General features: G+C 42.2%; 1 protein-coding gene across 1 annotated transcript; it reads left to right on the forward strand.

Moving 5' to 3' along the window:
* The first annotated feature begins 4,696 nt into the window (after positions 1-4,696).
* LOC121700187 (inactive all-trans-retinol 13,14-reductase-like) lies at positions 4,697-16,397 on the forward strand. The gene is made up of 13 exons (XM_042082991.1): positions 4,697-4,884; positions 9,879-10,111; positions 11,443-11,673; positions 12,065-12,247; positions 12,739-12,980; positions 13,108-13,303; positions 13,446-13,643; positions 13,767-13,886; positions 14,236-14,374; positions 14,604-14,713; positions 14,835-15,001; positions 15,310-15,469; positions 15,613-16,397. Exons 2-13 carry the CDS (start codon positions 9,955-9,957, stop codon positions 15,771-15,773), a joined length of 2,064 nt encoding a protein of 687 aa, XP_041938925.1. The 5' UTR covers positions 4,697-4,884; positions 9,879-9,954; the 3' UTR covers positions 15,774-16,397.
* The last annotated feature ends 245 nt before the right edge of the window (positions 16,398-16,642 follow it).

Genomic DNA, 16,642 nt, shown 5'->3' on the forward strand with positions numbered 1-16,642 from the left:
AGTGTGCAGGTCAACTCTGGGTTCTAAACTTCCTACATAATTATCATTTTTTATAGTCAGTAAAATAGTAGGCCTACTTTGTGTGATTAAGTCCTTTATTGTTTGTTGTAGTTCATTTACATTGTGTTTTGGCAATAAAGTAGCTTTAAATAGCCAAACTAGGCTAGATCAAGGTCAGTGTTGAAATTACTGCATGCAAATCACTGAATGCTATGCAGAGGGGCCTAATCTTTAGGCCATCTTATGTACAGTATAGGCTACCCTAGGCCTTCCCGTGTTCATGGGATTTCTTTGACAGTTGCAAAGGTAAAAATGTGAGGATAGTCTTCTTTGCGCCCAGTGTACAAGTACGACATTCCAACCACTCAGGTCTGTCAGATACTGTAGGCCTACACCATTAGCCTACGTGTTGCAATATATCTGTGTGCATTCCTACATTATGTCTATTTCTTTGATAACATGATTTGCTACCACGTAACAATAAGCCGCTATTATTATTAGGACTCAACACGCTTTGGTGGTGTTATATGCCGTGGGCTTTAATTTCGGGTGCATTTCGGGTATCCCATCTTACATCTGGCCAATAATTATTAAACAAATTGCAGTCTACATGCCATGACAAATATTACCAGTAGGAACATGAAATGGATTGTTTACAAGTTGTGGTAATGTTATTCTGCCGTGAACATTGCGCTTTCATCACGTTAGCACCCTATGATTACAGCTCGTTATGTCTCGTCAAAATGATTACAGCTCGTTATGTCTCGCCAAAATGCATTGATGAAGGAAGGTTCGCTTTATCTCAGAGAACCATATACTCGTTTCACTTAGGCTAGACTAAAACAGAAGAGAAGAACTTGGCACTAACCATGTAGTCGTGTTTTCTATAGCATATTCGTTAACCTGTCGTTTTTTGAACTTTTTAAAAATGTTGGGATATGTCTGCGAGGTGTTTAGCCAAGTTCCATGCGTAGCCTACTGCTTTTAAATGACTTTGAAACATATTTTACAAACGGGCCTCTGTGTACCTGATGGCTTGCCTTCACTATTCGCGATGTATCCAAAATAGTTGCAGATTTTACTTCACCTTTTGTTTTATCCACAAGGCCGAGGACTGTCGGCAAAGAACTATGTTGACGTAGGCTGCGCACTCACTCACTCAGAGCTGCCTGCTTGACACGCCCACTTGCCTAGATGCGTGCAAGGAGCAGTGAGAGCAGCAGTTCACACAAACACAGAACGTTATTATTTTAATTAAGTATCGATTCTAAAAACGTCAAATCGTATCGTTTTTTTTTTGCGTGAAGGCATCGTGATACCTTTTTAGTATCGATACACCGTGCAACACTACTACTAACTGAATTTGAGTTCCAATGATATATGAGTACTATATTGGAGAATGGAAAATATAAACAGAGTAAATTCACTAATCTTCACTTCCTATCTGAATGTTACACTGCCTTCTAAGCTGTTTTTGCAGGTCAACATCACAACCATAGAGAATAATTATCAATCACATTTCTGTGTTTCTGTCTGTCACCCCGTTCAGGTGGTGTACCAGGAGATAGCCACACCACTCTCCAATGAGCACTACCTGAGAGCATTCAGGGGGCCCCGTACTCTGGCGAGCACACCCTAGAACACTTTGACCCAGTGTTAATGGCCAAGAACCGCTGTGACACGCCCGTCAAAAACCTCTACATCACAGGTAAGGGAGTGTCATTGTGAGTCTGTCTGTATTCACATAATTGGATCTGTCTGTATGTAAGTGTGTGTGTCTGTGTGCAAAATCTTGCTTTGTCTGTATCTCTATGTATTTGCATTGGTGCTTTAAACTATTTATGTGTGTTTCAGGTCAGGACGTGTTCAGCTGTGGTATTGCAGGGGCCCTGCATGGCGGGCTGATCTGTGCCTCCACAGTGCTGGGCCACCTCCTCTACGTCGACCTCTTTATGATGAAGATTAAACTGAAGGGGGGCAGCATTTTACGCACTTTACAGAAATTATTTTTCTAATCAAAATCTTTCTGTTTTATTATGACCACAGCTAGCAATAACGTAGCTTGGTCATACAGCTTTTGGCAAAGTCCATTTCAACCGATTTTTGTTCGGTGATTCCTTGGCCACAGGTACACTTTCATGGACGCACATCAAATTTTGTGAACCTTTGCACGCAGAAGACACTGCAACTGACTCATTTCAGTATGCAAAGACATGCTTGTGCCAATATCTTTTGATGTACACAGAAGTTGATACAATTCACAATCACAGGCTTTAGATGTTCAATTCCATCCATAGGGGGCGCTGTAAATTACACACCTCAAAAGGTCGGATCCAGATGATCACCGCCTGCGAATATATTTGAACTTATTATTGAGATAGGACATGTCCATGTCTGCTGTAAATGTTGACGTTTAGAATTGTTGTCAAATATATTTGTGTCTTCACATAATATTCCTACCTTGGATACCTACTTGCATAATTGTTAAGTCCTTGTAAACTCAATGTGCTGCATACTGGTGTGTAATAGTAGTGTTGTATTCACCTTATTCAGCCCCGCCCATTTTTTTTAATTCCACGTTGTCTTTAAACTTCCGGTCGGCTAGCTACGTCTAGTTAGCTTCATTGGGATAACACGGCAGAAGGGGATAGAGAGGCTAACTTACAGAACAGCCGCTCCAAAGTCAGTTTTTTCCTAACTTTAGATAGGAAAGCTGTATAACAAAAATGTCTTAAGTCACCAAAATCCTAAATAAACGTTCCTAACTTTAGGATGACCCATAATATATGATGCCAGTCATCTCGATAGAGCTCTGCTATCTCATTAAAAAATAACCTCAAAAAAAAAAAAGTCCTCTTGTACATCGCACCCCACCTGACATGTCTCTGTTTGAGAACCACTGGCCTAAACCAAGGTTTATATATTAATTTTTCTTCAGCTATGAGGTTAATATAGCCTACGGTGGTGGCCAATACATACTGTAGGGATGTCTTTCCTTCATTCTCTGATGAATGCTCCATCTGACTCCATCTGATTCCTCGGGCTGTTAGGCACCTTGTGGCTCAACACCCAACTGAGTGGTTTCATACATGTCAGATAGCTTGCCAGGGATGGTATCTACGAGAAATTTAGTTTTTTTTGACACTTTAAAAAGTAATGCTTAATTAACTACGGTAAATACACAGGTACGGTCAACCGTTTATTTATATATTTATTTTATTTGCATAAAGCACTGGGTTGCGGTTTATACAGAATGCATGTGATACACGGGAAGTTACTGAAATACATGTGAAGGATTGTAGCATGGTTGCAGTAGGCTAGGCTTAAATAGACCAGAGAAGATGAGAGTAGGATACGTGTGACTAGCAGTCTGGTATTTATCATGATGTGATCACTAGCTTATCCCTGATACTGCTCTCATCAGGACTATTTGACAATGATGAAATATTACTGTGTTTCAATGCCACTCTTAGCCTAGGCTACTTACATTTCTTAACAACCGCCCATGTCCAATTTGCCGATCCATAACATGGCTCACAGATAGACCACAACTCAGCCGCTGCCCCGGATAGCTCTGGCGTGGGCTCAGATTGCAACACTAACTAACAGAAAGAATGGCGGTGTGTGCGTTTTCACTAATGGAAAAAATTGTGTGGTGAAATGGGTTTCCCCTTGAGTCATCTTGACTGACAGGTTATTGATTAGGGGGCATGCCCTGGATTGGTATTTAAGGAAGTGGCTTTCGACTGACAGGGACGTCGTTCAGTCAGTGAAAGGACTTCCTGGTTAGTGACGTGGGATACCGGTAGCTTGGTGTGTGTGTAGGTGAAACCGCTGGCTCAACAGTGCGGTTGGTATTTGATTTGGAAACTCGCATGCATTACGTCCAGTGGACCGCAACACGAGAAACTTGTTGGTGTCAGTTTGCTATCAGCAGTAGAGTGGTGAGTGCGTTGTCTCTCCTCCTCGTACCTGTAAGTGGAGCATAGGATCGCCAGCTTTGAGCTTTTGTTGTGCTTTACAGATTGGCCTATATGCTGGCTATACTCATCGGCTGTTCCCACGTCCTAAGAGACTGCTGCTTTGTCTCCTTTTAGTGTTTGTCTTGTCATTATTACTTTAGTAATGTCATGTCCAATTATTAGGATATTTGTTTAGTCTGTGATCTTTCTAGCCACTGGCTCTGGCTGGTGCTAGGACTTTTGTTTTGTTTGTTCCAATGCATGCTTGGGCTATGCAGTGCTGTGTCGCAGTTTCTCTGGCCTAACCTGCATGCACTTTGTACTTTTATTTGTTGGTTGTGGGATAAACCCCGTTCTGCCTGTGTTGCTACTCTGCTTGTTGTGCATGTGCATGTTTGTGTGTGTGTGTGGGTGTGTGTATGCATGCTGGTTTATAATCCCAATGCTGTGACCAGGATTGCTGTTCTTCCCCGGCTTGGGATAACCCCCAGTCTGTCTGTGTTGCTACCCTGCTTGCTGTGCATGTGCATGTTGGTGTGTATGTGCGTGGGTGTGTATGCATGCCGGTTTACAATCCCAATGCTGTGACCAGGGTGGCTGTCCCATTTGACCATTGATCCGTGCGGAGCTGGAGCACCAAACCTGCTGCTTAAGATAAGTAGCCATTTGTAGTACTGTTAGCATACCTGGCTTGTAAGATCTACCACTCTGTTAATCAGAGCTTGTGTCTCCTTTTCCCCTCTGTCAGACAGGAGCAGTGTGGCCCACGTGAGCGGAGGACTGAGTTCGTGGTGGAGGCCTTCACTTTGCCTTGCTGTGTGCACATTGAGGTGTCTTTTGCTTGGATTGCAGTGTTTCTCTCACGCATGGTGTATTTTCTGGACCCCCTCCCCTCTGTCCTGCAGTAGTCCGGCTCGCTGTGGTAAGCATCTGCCCTGTTCTAGTTACCCATCCCCTGAGACCAGGTGACTCGCCCAATAGCAAGGTACTAGTCAACCCCATAGCTACAGTGCTTATATAGTAGCCCCCTGGTCACTGTGTCGGTGGGACCTCTCAGTCAGAGTGTCAATTGCATGGTCACGTTTTACTGTGCAACTGTAATAATTAATGTGTCTTGTTGGAATAAATATTGTTGATGCAACGCATGTCTCCGGCTCCTTGGGTTTTACGAACCTGTGTGCTCCAATTACCCTCAGGGGTTAATCTAGTTTAGTTCCTTGTCCTGGGGGCCGGCCTCCCGTCCCCTAGGTGGCGTAGTCGATGCAACAAATTCTCATTCACCTCTTCCCTGCCACATTAGGCATGTTTAACAATTGCATTGAAGCTCAGAATATTTGAAACACAAAATTTGCTCAAAATGCATTGGCGTGCAGTCTGTTTTAGGCCCTATTACATCACATCATGTCTCATCCCCCGTCCCCAAGAAGCCACACCCAAGTGAGCTCAATGACTTCAGGCCAGTCGCTCTAACATCACATGTGATGAAGACCATGGAGTGACTGGTTTTGGGGATACTCAGACCACAAGTACGCCATGCACTAGACCCGTTACAGTTTGCATACCAGGAGAAAGTGGCCGTGGACGATGCCATCACATATCTCCTACACAGGACACATTCTCACCTAGACAAGGGGAAAAGTGCTGTGAGAATCATGTTCTTTGATTTCAAGTGCTTTTAACACCATCCAACCCCTCAGACTGGGTGAAAAACTCCTGCAGATGGGTGTGGATGCTCACCTGGTACCCTGGATTGCAGACTACCTGACAGAGCGGCCACAGTTCGTCAGACTGAAGAACTGCCTTGATCAGCAGCACTGGAGCTCCACAGGCCAGTCACCATTGAGGGAGTCATTGTGGAGGTGGTAAACACTTGAGTATCTGGGGATACATCTGGACAATAAACTGGACTGGTCAGTCAACATTGAAGCACTCTACAAGAAAGGGCAGAGCAGGCTGTACTTCCTGAGGAGGCTGCGGTCCTTCAACATCTGCAGCAAGCTCCTCTGGATGTTTTACCAGTCTGTTGTTGCCAGTGTCCTCTTCTATGCTGTGGTATGCTGGGGAGGAAGCACTAAGAAGAGGGATGCTGGGTGACTAGACAGGCTAGTAAGGAAAGCTGGCTCTGTTGTGGGAGCTGAACTGGAGTGCATCACTTCAACATCAGACAAAAGGACCCTGAACAAACTAATCAACATCTTGGACAATGACTCATACACTCCACACCACAGCACTATCATAAAGCATAAGAGCTTGACCAGTTGGAGACTACGCTCACTGCCATGCACAACTGACAGACTGAGGAAGTCATTTGTCCCCAGGGCCACACAACTCTTCAATGCTTCACTTAAAGGAAGAGGAGAGTTCAACTTCTCTGCAGTCCATCTGCCTCCACTCCTCCCTCTACACTTACACTTCCATGACCTCTGACTGTACTGACTGTCCACTAGCCCACTGTGCTACTGCTCACACTGTCTACACTGTTTACTGGCTATATTAGCCCATATGTTGCTGTGGTCTAACATCACATCATACTTGACCAATGGCTGATACCATATTACTGCAAAGCTATCCTTGCACTGCTGCTATAATTCTTATATTACTATGTTTACATTTTTCTCCATTTTGTCCCCATAATTATACTTATATATCTATATATCTATCTATCTATCTATCTATCTATCTATTTATCTATCTACTACCGGCTCCACAAAAACATTATATCAGTCTTTTTGGTGTCTATAGCAGCTTCAGCTGTTACAGTAAGCAAGCTGGCACAGGCCAAAACAATAGTTCCAAAAAGGTGATATTGGGTGTTTTCGACCTCTGCGGTCTGTCTGAACATTTAACAGCATATTATCAATTTGTGATGTTACAGTAAATGAATTACAGTAATACATAGCCTGTTGAAAGTATATCATAGTCAAGTCATCACGCTTCACTTTTCAGGCTGGTGTGGAAGGCTAAGGACACCTGCTGGTCAATGAAAGTATTACATAATAAAAGTTCTCCAGACACTGACTGCCAAATGCATTACACATGACCTGCAACGCCTGGTGTATATAAACATATATGCACACAATAGCATAACTAAGTCATTAAAGCATTTCATTGGAAGAATTTAGGCTCAGTGTATATCATAAATGCACAAATAGGCTGACACCAGACATAATTTCACTGCATTTCTTACTTCCAGTAACTATATGCATGTGACAATAAACTTCCTTGTATCCTTGTATAGTTATGGTTATTTAGCGTCGGTTATGGTTATTTAGCATTTAGCAGACACTTTTCTCCAAAGTGAATTACAGAATATGAACCTGGTTAAAATTAACAGTAAACAGTTATTATAAGTTGGTAAGCCAACATTAATGAAAATAGTAAAAATAGCAATAAGGTCAGTAAGCGTAAAGGTCTTTTGGACAAAGAGTTCACAGAAAGCATAATGATGGGGTGCCACACACAGCCCAATATAAGCTGCAGTGTAAGATGTCAAGTATCGGTACTCTGGATATCACCAGATGTAAGCCACTCAGCCTCATTTAGGGTATGGGTCAGTGCGTTCTCACCGTCTGTAACTGTTTCCAACTGAGTTACTGGGGCAAAGGAAGGATAGGTCTAAGGCAGGGGTCGGCAACCATTTTTGCCTAGAGAGCCACTTTTACCAATTTCTTTTTTTTTTTTATCTCAGAAGAGCCACATAAAGACGGTTACAAAAAAAAGTTTGAATATTTAACGTACAGTTACTTTCATTCAACAGAGGATTTTTAAATACATTTTCTACTCGTTTTAAAAGTAGGCCTAATGTGCAAGTTGAAATGTAAAGTGGAATGACAGAAGTATAGGCCTTAGGCTTCCCATGTACTGTAGGCTAAACACCACCCCCTATTTTTCCAGTGTCCTTTGGTATGCAAAGTAACATCATAGTTAACAACACAACACTCAATTTTCGTTGACATGTCATTGGTGAAATTAAACATTAGGCATACCAGATATTAGATTTGGTGAAGGCCTTGGAGTCTGGCTGGCTCATATTCAGTGAGGCGAAGTTTCATGCAAGAATTGAGGCTGTCACCATTTAAGGGCAACTCCACTCAAAACTGTCATATCCATAACGGCAACTAAATACCATGGCATTGTGTTGGGGTTATGGATGTGACAGTTTTGTGCAAAACTGCCCTTAAACGTGAGCGCAGGTTTGTCTTTATATTTTTCATATGTGAGAGATTTCTCACATGCAAGTGGAACCGAACAGGGTTAACACAGCAATACTAACTCGTTCCAGTGTGCGATATAACGGGCAGTTCATTTCGCGTTTTTAGATCAGTCTTCGGATGGAAACTTTCCCATTTCAGCCCGCTTCTTTCGCGCTCGCAAGCTGTGGTCGCTGACGTTTCCTTTTTGACATTTTCCTTATCTAGCCTACAGCAAGCGCACACATCAACAATAACAAAGTGTTCTCGTTGACTGAAATGGAGGGAAATCGGTGATTTTGTTTGATATTGACTTGGCAACAAACCGCGAATGTAACAATATTGTGCAGGCTACGGTTACGGAGTCAAGTGAGGTGGAAAGTTATATAGGCTAAATTACTCAGATAGACCTACAATATTACATTTTGAAAATGAACTAAAATAAAATACATTTTAATTAAATACTCATTAATTATTTTCAAAAGCTGAGCCGCATCAGGGGGATCAAAGAGTCGCATGCGGTTCCGGAGCCGCGGGTTGCCGACCATGGTCTAAGGCAATAAGAACAACCAAGTCTTTTGTCCTTTTGGTCCATGACATGGCCTACTTCTGCAGTTTGTTGGCATCCACTTTAGTCTTACAGTCTAGTGGCCTAGGTCATAATTCTGCATCAGCAAATGTTCTTCCAAAGACTCAACAGATGTAATGCTGATTACTATATACAGCTCTAGAAACAATTACGAGATCACTGCACATTTTTATGATGTGGTATGATGTGATATGGTTGCGGAGTGACATTTGAATGAGTTGATGGTACATATTCAAATTTGCAGTGGTCTCTTAATTTTGAATATGACCGTCGACTCATTCGAATGTCACTCAGCAACCATAATATATAATTTTGTTTTCCAAGTTATTTCACTGGAACTTTAATTGGGCTATGATTATTTGATTTATGTTTACTCAATCAAAACACCACAACTGCACTTTTATTAATATTACCTGAAATATTGTTTGTATTTTTTATTATTATTTTCTGCTGCTTTTTAAATGTTATATGTATCCCTGTATGGTGTCCTTGAGTACCAAGAAAGGCGCCTTTACATAAAATGTATTCTTTTTATTGTTATTATTACACAATTAAATAACATATCTCATTAATGTTTTCAAAAATGAATTCATAGCTTTTTGGAAAAGAGCTCTTGCAGTTTTTTGTTCCTTCGGAGGGCAGGTGGAACATAGCCTACTTTGTCATTATATAACTGTTTTGTCACCTGACCTTCTGGAACTGCAAGCCTGTTGGGTATCATGCAATATGACCAAACAACATCATCACACTGTGAACCAGAGGTCTGCCACATGGCGTTCTATGGGGCCAAGACTGGCTCATGACTAAGAGGACTAATGTCTGACCCCCCCAGATTATTTAGCTAATCTGACCTGATCAATGTTCTACACTGGTCATTGTTTGTTGGTTCTGGTGCTGTATCAAATAATGTAAGTGCACAAGCCGCTCCCACACGACCCAGAGTGGATGAGGTTGGTATAAAAGGCAGCCACTGTCAGTCTCTCTCAGACAGGAAGGCAGAGAAGCAATACTAATGAAGCTAGCAGTACTTTTCCTCACTGCTATTCAACAGTAAACCCTCTTCGCTGAACTTTGCAGCATCTCTCTCTTTCTCTCTCTCGCACTCCCTCGTTCTCTCTCTTTCTCTCTCTCTCTCAGCTCTTAGAAGCTTTTACTGCTTGTCACTGGTCTTCTGTGTTGTGTGGATCTCTGGACCAGAGGCTTGACTCTCATCATGTGGCTGCTGATGTTTGTGGCGTGGTCCTTGGCCTGTGCCGGGGGAACCTACTGGTACCTGTTATCAAAGCCGAGCCTGTTCTCTCTGGAGTCACTACGGCCCAAAGAGTCACTAGAACCGGACCAGGAGAAGAGGAACAGGCTGCTGCTGAAAGGTGAGTGACCCATACGTTTATATCTGCAACTGCACATTATGTGTCATGACAGAGAGGGAATGAGAGAGAAAAAGAAAAACTCGTGTCTTTATCTCGAGAAGGGTTGACTAGCAGTGACTAGCTTTTCACAGGCCTTCCTGAAAAAGACGAGATTCAAGTTAATGCACATAGTCGTTAGTATAGCGTACAAACCGTACGGGCCTTACTGTCTTTTGGTAAATCACAGAATAAAGCACTGTTGTTTTGTGCATAGTTCATTTTCAATTTCCAAGAACCGTAACAAGCATTAACTTAAACTTAAACACTTTTAGATGGTGCATTAAACTCTTTTGAAAGCACTGCTAAAACATCTTTCTTGTCAACAAAGGTTTTAAAAGTAGTTTATTTTCAAAGGAAATACATGTATGTGCCATTTAATATTGACACCATAAGCACTGTCATTGGATGTGTACAAAAGTACTTCAAAGGAGCTCCTCTGTTTATAATCGTATAAAGCTTGCCCCATACTGGATAAGCAGTTGTGATTGGTTCCAGGCTACTACTGTTTGTCTGTAAGTCTGTAAACTGCAATCACAAGAGGCAAGCACACACAAAGACAAAGAGAGAGAAACATTTTCACCCTTTTCATCTTCCTTCTGGCTCAGACTAGCACCAATAGCCATAAGGCGGAGGATATAATGTAATAGGTCGCCACAGCCATATTAGCTGACGTACTATTATGTAATTCTTACTGTAATTTACAGTCATATGTGGTCGGTCCGAAAGATTATGTAAATAACCTGATTACTGGAATCCCACAAATCCGTTCATACAGGTAGGATTAAGTGTGGCCTACCAGGCAAAGTGGCTATTTGATGAAAACAAAGCTGCACAAGGCTTAAAATCATTTTCTACTGTATTTCATACTAAGTAGATTTTTTCATCACCATTAAGGATAGCCTACCGTCACTTACTATAAGGTTGTATTTTTACTGCTGTAACAACCTGCTATTATGTTGGAAAACATGACATAAGCATAATTGACCAATTGTGTTATGTTTCTAGAGAATTTGTTTAAGGGAGTGTTGGCAATTTCTAATCTTTTTTCTGCAATTCCTCAGCTGCTTTAGACACTGTTATTGGTGCTGTATAAATGAATACGACAGCACAAATCTCTAGTTGGCGAAAAAGCATGATAAAAACATCCTCGTTAACATTCTGTCTCTTAGTGAAATATTTTTTATTCTCATCACTGCTGTTTCGTCAACCTCTCTATTTGCTTACTGCAGCAAGTCAAATGAAATCTGACAGTAGTTCCTCTTTTTCTGAACTGTTCTTCATCTCTTTTTCAGCTCTTGGAGGCTTCTGCTGTGTGTCACTGGTCTGCTATGTGGGTCTCTGGATCAGAAGCTTGACCCTCATCATGAAGCTGCTGCTGTTTCTGGTGTCTGGTTCCTTGGCCTGTACTGGGGGAACCTACTGGTACCTGTTTCTGAAGCCCAGCCCGTTCTCTCTGGAGTCACTGCGGCCCACAGAACCACTAGAAGTGGACCAGAAGAAGAGGAACAAGGTGCTGAAGAAAGGTGAGAGGTCAAATCCCCAAAAATGTCCTATTTATGTGCCATGTTTAAATTACCATTTGAAAACCATACGTGTTTACTGAATATGTATATTTGTAGTTTGTGCTAGTGCATGATTGTGTGGGATTGTATGAATTTGTTACTTTGTGTGACTGAATACTGGAAATGTGTTTATCTCATATGTATTATGTTAGAGATAGATTGTGAAGTAGCTGTGACAAGGTTTTGGTCTTCCTGGCAATTAATTCCCTTCTTGTATTGCTTTCTGATGTCAGAAAACACAGCTGTAAAAATAGCGAGACTCAAACTGGTTGTGAAGTCATACTATTTATCATCATAATGTCAGACATCTGCAAGGCCAACTACAATTACATATGTGTCTCCCTCCGTGTAGGTTTCAGTAGGGAGAGAATCCCTGAGAACCTGGATGCCATCATCATCGGCAGCGGTCTCGGAGGCCTGACTACGGCTGCTTGTATGGCCAAAAAGGGGAAGAGGGTGCTGGTTCTAGAGCAACATGACAATGCTGGTGGATGCTGCCACACCTTCACGGAGAAAGGCTTTGAATTTGATGTTGGTGAGTAGGCCTACTACTAATGGGCTGCTAATCTAAATTGTACATGCACTATATGAACACATTATGGATAGCTAAACATCTAAACATCCAGTGGGGTTGCAGCTATAGAATCAATAGTCCAATCTACGTGTACGACCATGTAGTGTGTGGCCACTTAAACTTCCTCACTAGTCAGACATGGTCATGAGTTTAATGAATAATTAATTAATTTCAACAACTCATTAAATAGGAACAGTGTATGATTAGAGGAAGAAGGTCACTCACCAGTTGAAAGGAGATGGTGGTAGTCCTGTGATAGAGTGCAGGGAATCCCCTTTATAGGCACACCTCCACTAGTGTGGGTTACTCAGTCAATCAGGTCACCTGCTACCACCCTCTGGCTGTCTTTGGGTACTACACGCTTTCCACACTTCTTTCTCTGTGCTCTTACGACATACTCAAGTGTGTGTTTGTGTGTGTGTGTGTGTGTGTGTGTGTGTGTGTGTGTGTAGGCCTTCACTACGTCGGTCAGCTGCATGAGAACAGCCTGATGCGAATCGCCTTTGACCAAATCACAGAAGGTCAGCTGGAATTTGTGACCCTGCCCCAGCACTTTGACAATATCCACATTGGTCAGGGAGAGGATCACCGTGAGTATAGCTTCTATACTGGGAAGACCGAGATGGAGGCCAACATGAAGAAGCAGTTCCCAGATGACACCAAGGCTGTTGAAGAGTTCTTCAGAGTCATGAAGGTATGACATGGAGGACTCTGCAGTCAGGGAGGAGCAGTTGGATTGTAATGCACTTAAAAAGTGTATAGTGCATACATATTGAAGGCAATGTAAGTTTTTATTATACTTGTTGTTATTGATGTTGTAGGTCTCAGCCAGGAAGACCTTCTACCTGGGCCTCCTGAAGCTCATCCCTCGCTGGCTGGCCCTCTTTTTTCTCAAGTCCGGCATCGCTGACCGCTGCTCTTCCGTCTTCCGTCTGGCCACCACCGGCGTCACCACCTGGGCTGACCAGCTGACCAATAACAAGGACCTCCAGCTCATGTTCAACTACCTCTTCATTGGTGAGTTCCTCCAGGTTATCTCCTACTCTACTATGGTCAGCAGAAGCAGCAGATCATCTTCGTATAGTTATTTTCACATTTGGCTCTTCAAGGCTAATAACCTTTGATCTCATCTCTCCCTCCTTCTCTCCTTCACCCATAGGTGATCGCCCTAGAGACTGTAGCCTCTTCATGAATGCCCTCCTCATCCACCACTACAAGCGTGGAGCCTACTATCCTAGAGGGGGCGCCAGTGAGATCCCCTACCACATCAGCAACACCATCCGCAAGTATGGCGGTGAAGTGCTGGTGAGAGCTCCGGTCACTCGAATCCTGTTGGATAAAGATGGCGCTGCCTGTGGTGAGTACTGGTCTGGATTGAGATGGCCCCTCTAGTTTAGAATAGATTACTCAGGGCTTGGCTTTCTCTTGTGTCTTGTTCTCTTGTGTCATCACACATGTTTTGTATTATGTGATTGGCCAGGTGTGGCAGTGAGGAAGGGCCAAGAGGTAGTGGAGGTGAAAGCACCCATCGTAATCTCCAACTGTGGCCTCTTCAACACCTTCAAGTACTTGCTGCCTCCTCAGATTCAGATGAAACATGGTGAGTCATGTCAACTTACACAACAAACAACTAGGGAAGACCATAGACACAACCATCATTCAGTATTATTTATTCCTTATTGACATTGTACCACACCAATTACTGACTCAAACAAAAAACATGATAAGGAAAGGCAAAAAAATTGGATTTCCAGTAGGTCGGATGGACCACTAGTTGTACATGTTATACACATGTTTGTATTTAGAAGATTTCTGTATAGACATACAACTGCAGAATGAGTGGCAGTTCAAGACACATTTCCCACACTGTAGGACAACAAAGTGAATCTTGAATAAAAACATCTCTTTTTTGAAGCAAAGTGAACAGGAATTATTTATTTCTTCTGCAGATATCCAGACGCGTGCCCAAATGATGAAACCTGGCAAAGCTTGTGTGCTCCTCTTCTGTGGTTTCGATGCCACTGCTGAAGAGCTCGACATCACGCCAACCACTTTATGGCTCTTCAAGGAAAACGACATAGACAAATCGTGAGTACCTTGACCAGTGATTAGAAAAGTATGGACACTTATGTCAAAAGTGAAGCCACCAGAAAAAAACTAAAGAATGGAAGAGATTGAACCAAAATGTGCTCATTTCATCGACAGACTTGAGCTTTAATTTGTCACACAAATTGAATGTAAAGAAATTAACTGGAATTGAATTGAACCAGAATGAACAAAATGAAACTGGATTGACCTGTATTGAACTTTGTCTCAGGATGGATACATTCTTTGCTATGAGCAAAGATGAGGCCCCTGACAATGTTCCCATGGTGTTCATCACCTTCCCATCTGCCAAAGACACCTCCTCACAGATCAGACACCCAGGTGAGACTGCCCAGATCATATTCACCCATTATTAAGGACCCATTGCTGAAATAAATTTGATTTGCATCTAATACAAGCTTCCACATTCTTGTGATGCTAACTGTCCTGCTTATCTTGGTAGGCAAATCCTGCATGACTGTCCTGACCATGGTGAACTACGAGTGGTTCGAGGAGTGGAAGGACTCAACGGTTAGGAAAAGAGGAGACGACTACACAGAGTACAAGAACAGATTCGCTGACCACCTCTTTAACTGGGCCTGCGAGCATTTCCCTAAGATCAAAGACAAGGTGAGCAGGGGATGCATGGCAAGTACACAGTCTTTACAAACCATGAAGTAGGAAACTGAAAATACTAATTTTGGTTCTGTGAGTTATGGAAGGAATTTTAACATGACTTTTACCAAGACAAGAGCTCTAATGATAGATCACTTGGAGGACACAATAGATAGAACAGATACAGTATATTCACCATCCTTCACATTGGGCATTTCTTTTCATCCTCCTTTCATGAGGAGTTTTTTTTCCAGGTCAACATCACAACCATAAAGAATAATTATCATTCCCATTTCTGTGTTTCTGTCTGTCACCCCCTTCAGGTGGTATACCAGGAGATAGCCACACCACTCTCCAATGAGCACTACCTGAGAGCATTCAGGGGGGCCCCGTACTCTGGCGAGCACACCCTAGAACGCTTTGACCCAGTGTTAATGGCCAAGAACCGCTGTGACACGCCCGTCAAAAACCTCTACATCACAGGTAAGGGAATGTCATTGTGAGTCTGTCTGTATTCATGAAAATGGATCTGTCTGTGTGTGAGTTTGTGAAAAATCTCCCTTTTGTCTGTACAGGTATCTCTATGTATTTGCATTGGTGCTTTAAACTATTTATGTGTGTTTCAGGTCAGGACGTGTTCAGCTGTGGTATTGCAGGGGCCCTGCATGGCGGGCTGATCTGTGCCTCCACAGTGTTGGGCCACCTCCTCTACGTCGACCTCTTCATGATGAAGATTAAACTGAAGGGGGGCAGCATTTTACGCACTTTACAGAAACTGTTTTTCTAATTGAAGTCTTTCTGTTTTACTCTGACCACAGCTAGCAATAACGTAGTTATTGGACACAGTCCTGTTCCACCGATTTTTGTTCGGTGATTTCTTGCCCACTTGTCCTCTGGTACACTTTTATGGACACACATCACAATTTGTAAACCTTTGTACATAGAGGACACTGGAAAAATCCATAGGGGGTGCTGCAACTGACTCATTTCAGTGTGCCATTACATGCTCATTACACACCTCAGAAGGTCAGATCCAGATGATCGCCACCTGCGGATATATTTGAACTTATTATTGAGACAGGACATATCCATGTCCTGCTGTAAATGTTGATGTTTAGAATTGTTTTCAAATATATTTGTGTCTTCACATAATAATCCTACCTTGGATACCTACTTGCATATTTGTTAAGTCCTTGTCAACTCAATGTGCTGCATATTGGTGTGTAATAGGAGTGTTGCATAATGACACCATTTGCACTGAGGACAGACTGTTTGTGGAATTTTTTGTATTAACAGTAATTTGTTCTATGAGCAAACATTTGGATGGGATTTCTGAACTTTGAATCGGGTGTGATGCATGCAGTACCTGGTGTTGCACATGGCTTTTTGTCATCTAGTGCAAAAGAGGTTTGCAGACATAATTTGTGTTATGCATAATTTTAATGTGTTGTCCTGCATGTGTCAGTCATAATGTCATGCACAATTTGGATTTTGTGGAATTTATGTATATATTATTTTTTCATAACAAAGAGATTATAATTTTGTTATTGCTAGTACAATGTACTCCATTAAAATGATGTTGCCACCATATTTATGGTTGTCATGTTTTATTGGTTTTTAATGTATAGAAAAAAAAAATGGTCGCACTCTAAAATA

Source organism: Alosa sapidissima, chromosome 24, assembly GCF_018492685.1.
Source record: "Alosa sapidissima isolate fAloSap1 chromosome 24, fAloSap1.pri, whole genome shotgun sequence".
NCBI classification, from domain to species: domain Eukaryota; kingdom Metazoa; phylum Chordata; class Actinopteri; order Clupeiformes; family Clupeidae; genus Alosa; species Alosa sapidissima.

Excerpts from the sequence above, each read along its gene's own strand:
- LOC121700187 (XM_042082991.1), top strand. The coding sequence starts at position 9,955 with ATGTGGCTGCTGATGTTTGTGGCGTGGTCCTTGGCCTGTGCCGGGGGA. Across the intron at positions 14,714-14,834 it reads CTCACAGATCAGACACCCAG|GCAAATCCTGCATGACTGTC; the intron begins GTGAGACTGCCC and ends TTATCTTGGTAG. Across the intron at positions 15,002-15,309 it reads TCCCTAAGATCAAAGACAAG|GTGGTATACCAGGAGATAGC; the intron begins GTGAGCAGGGGA and ends CACCCCCTTCAG.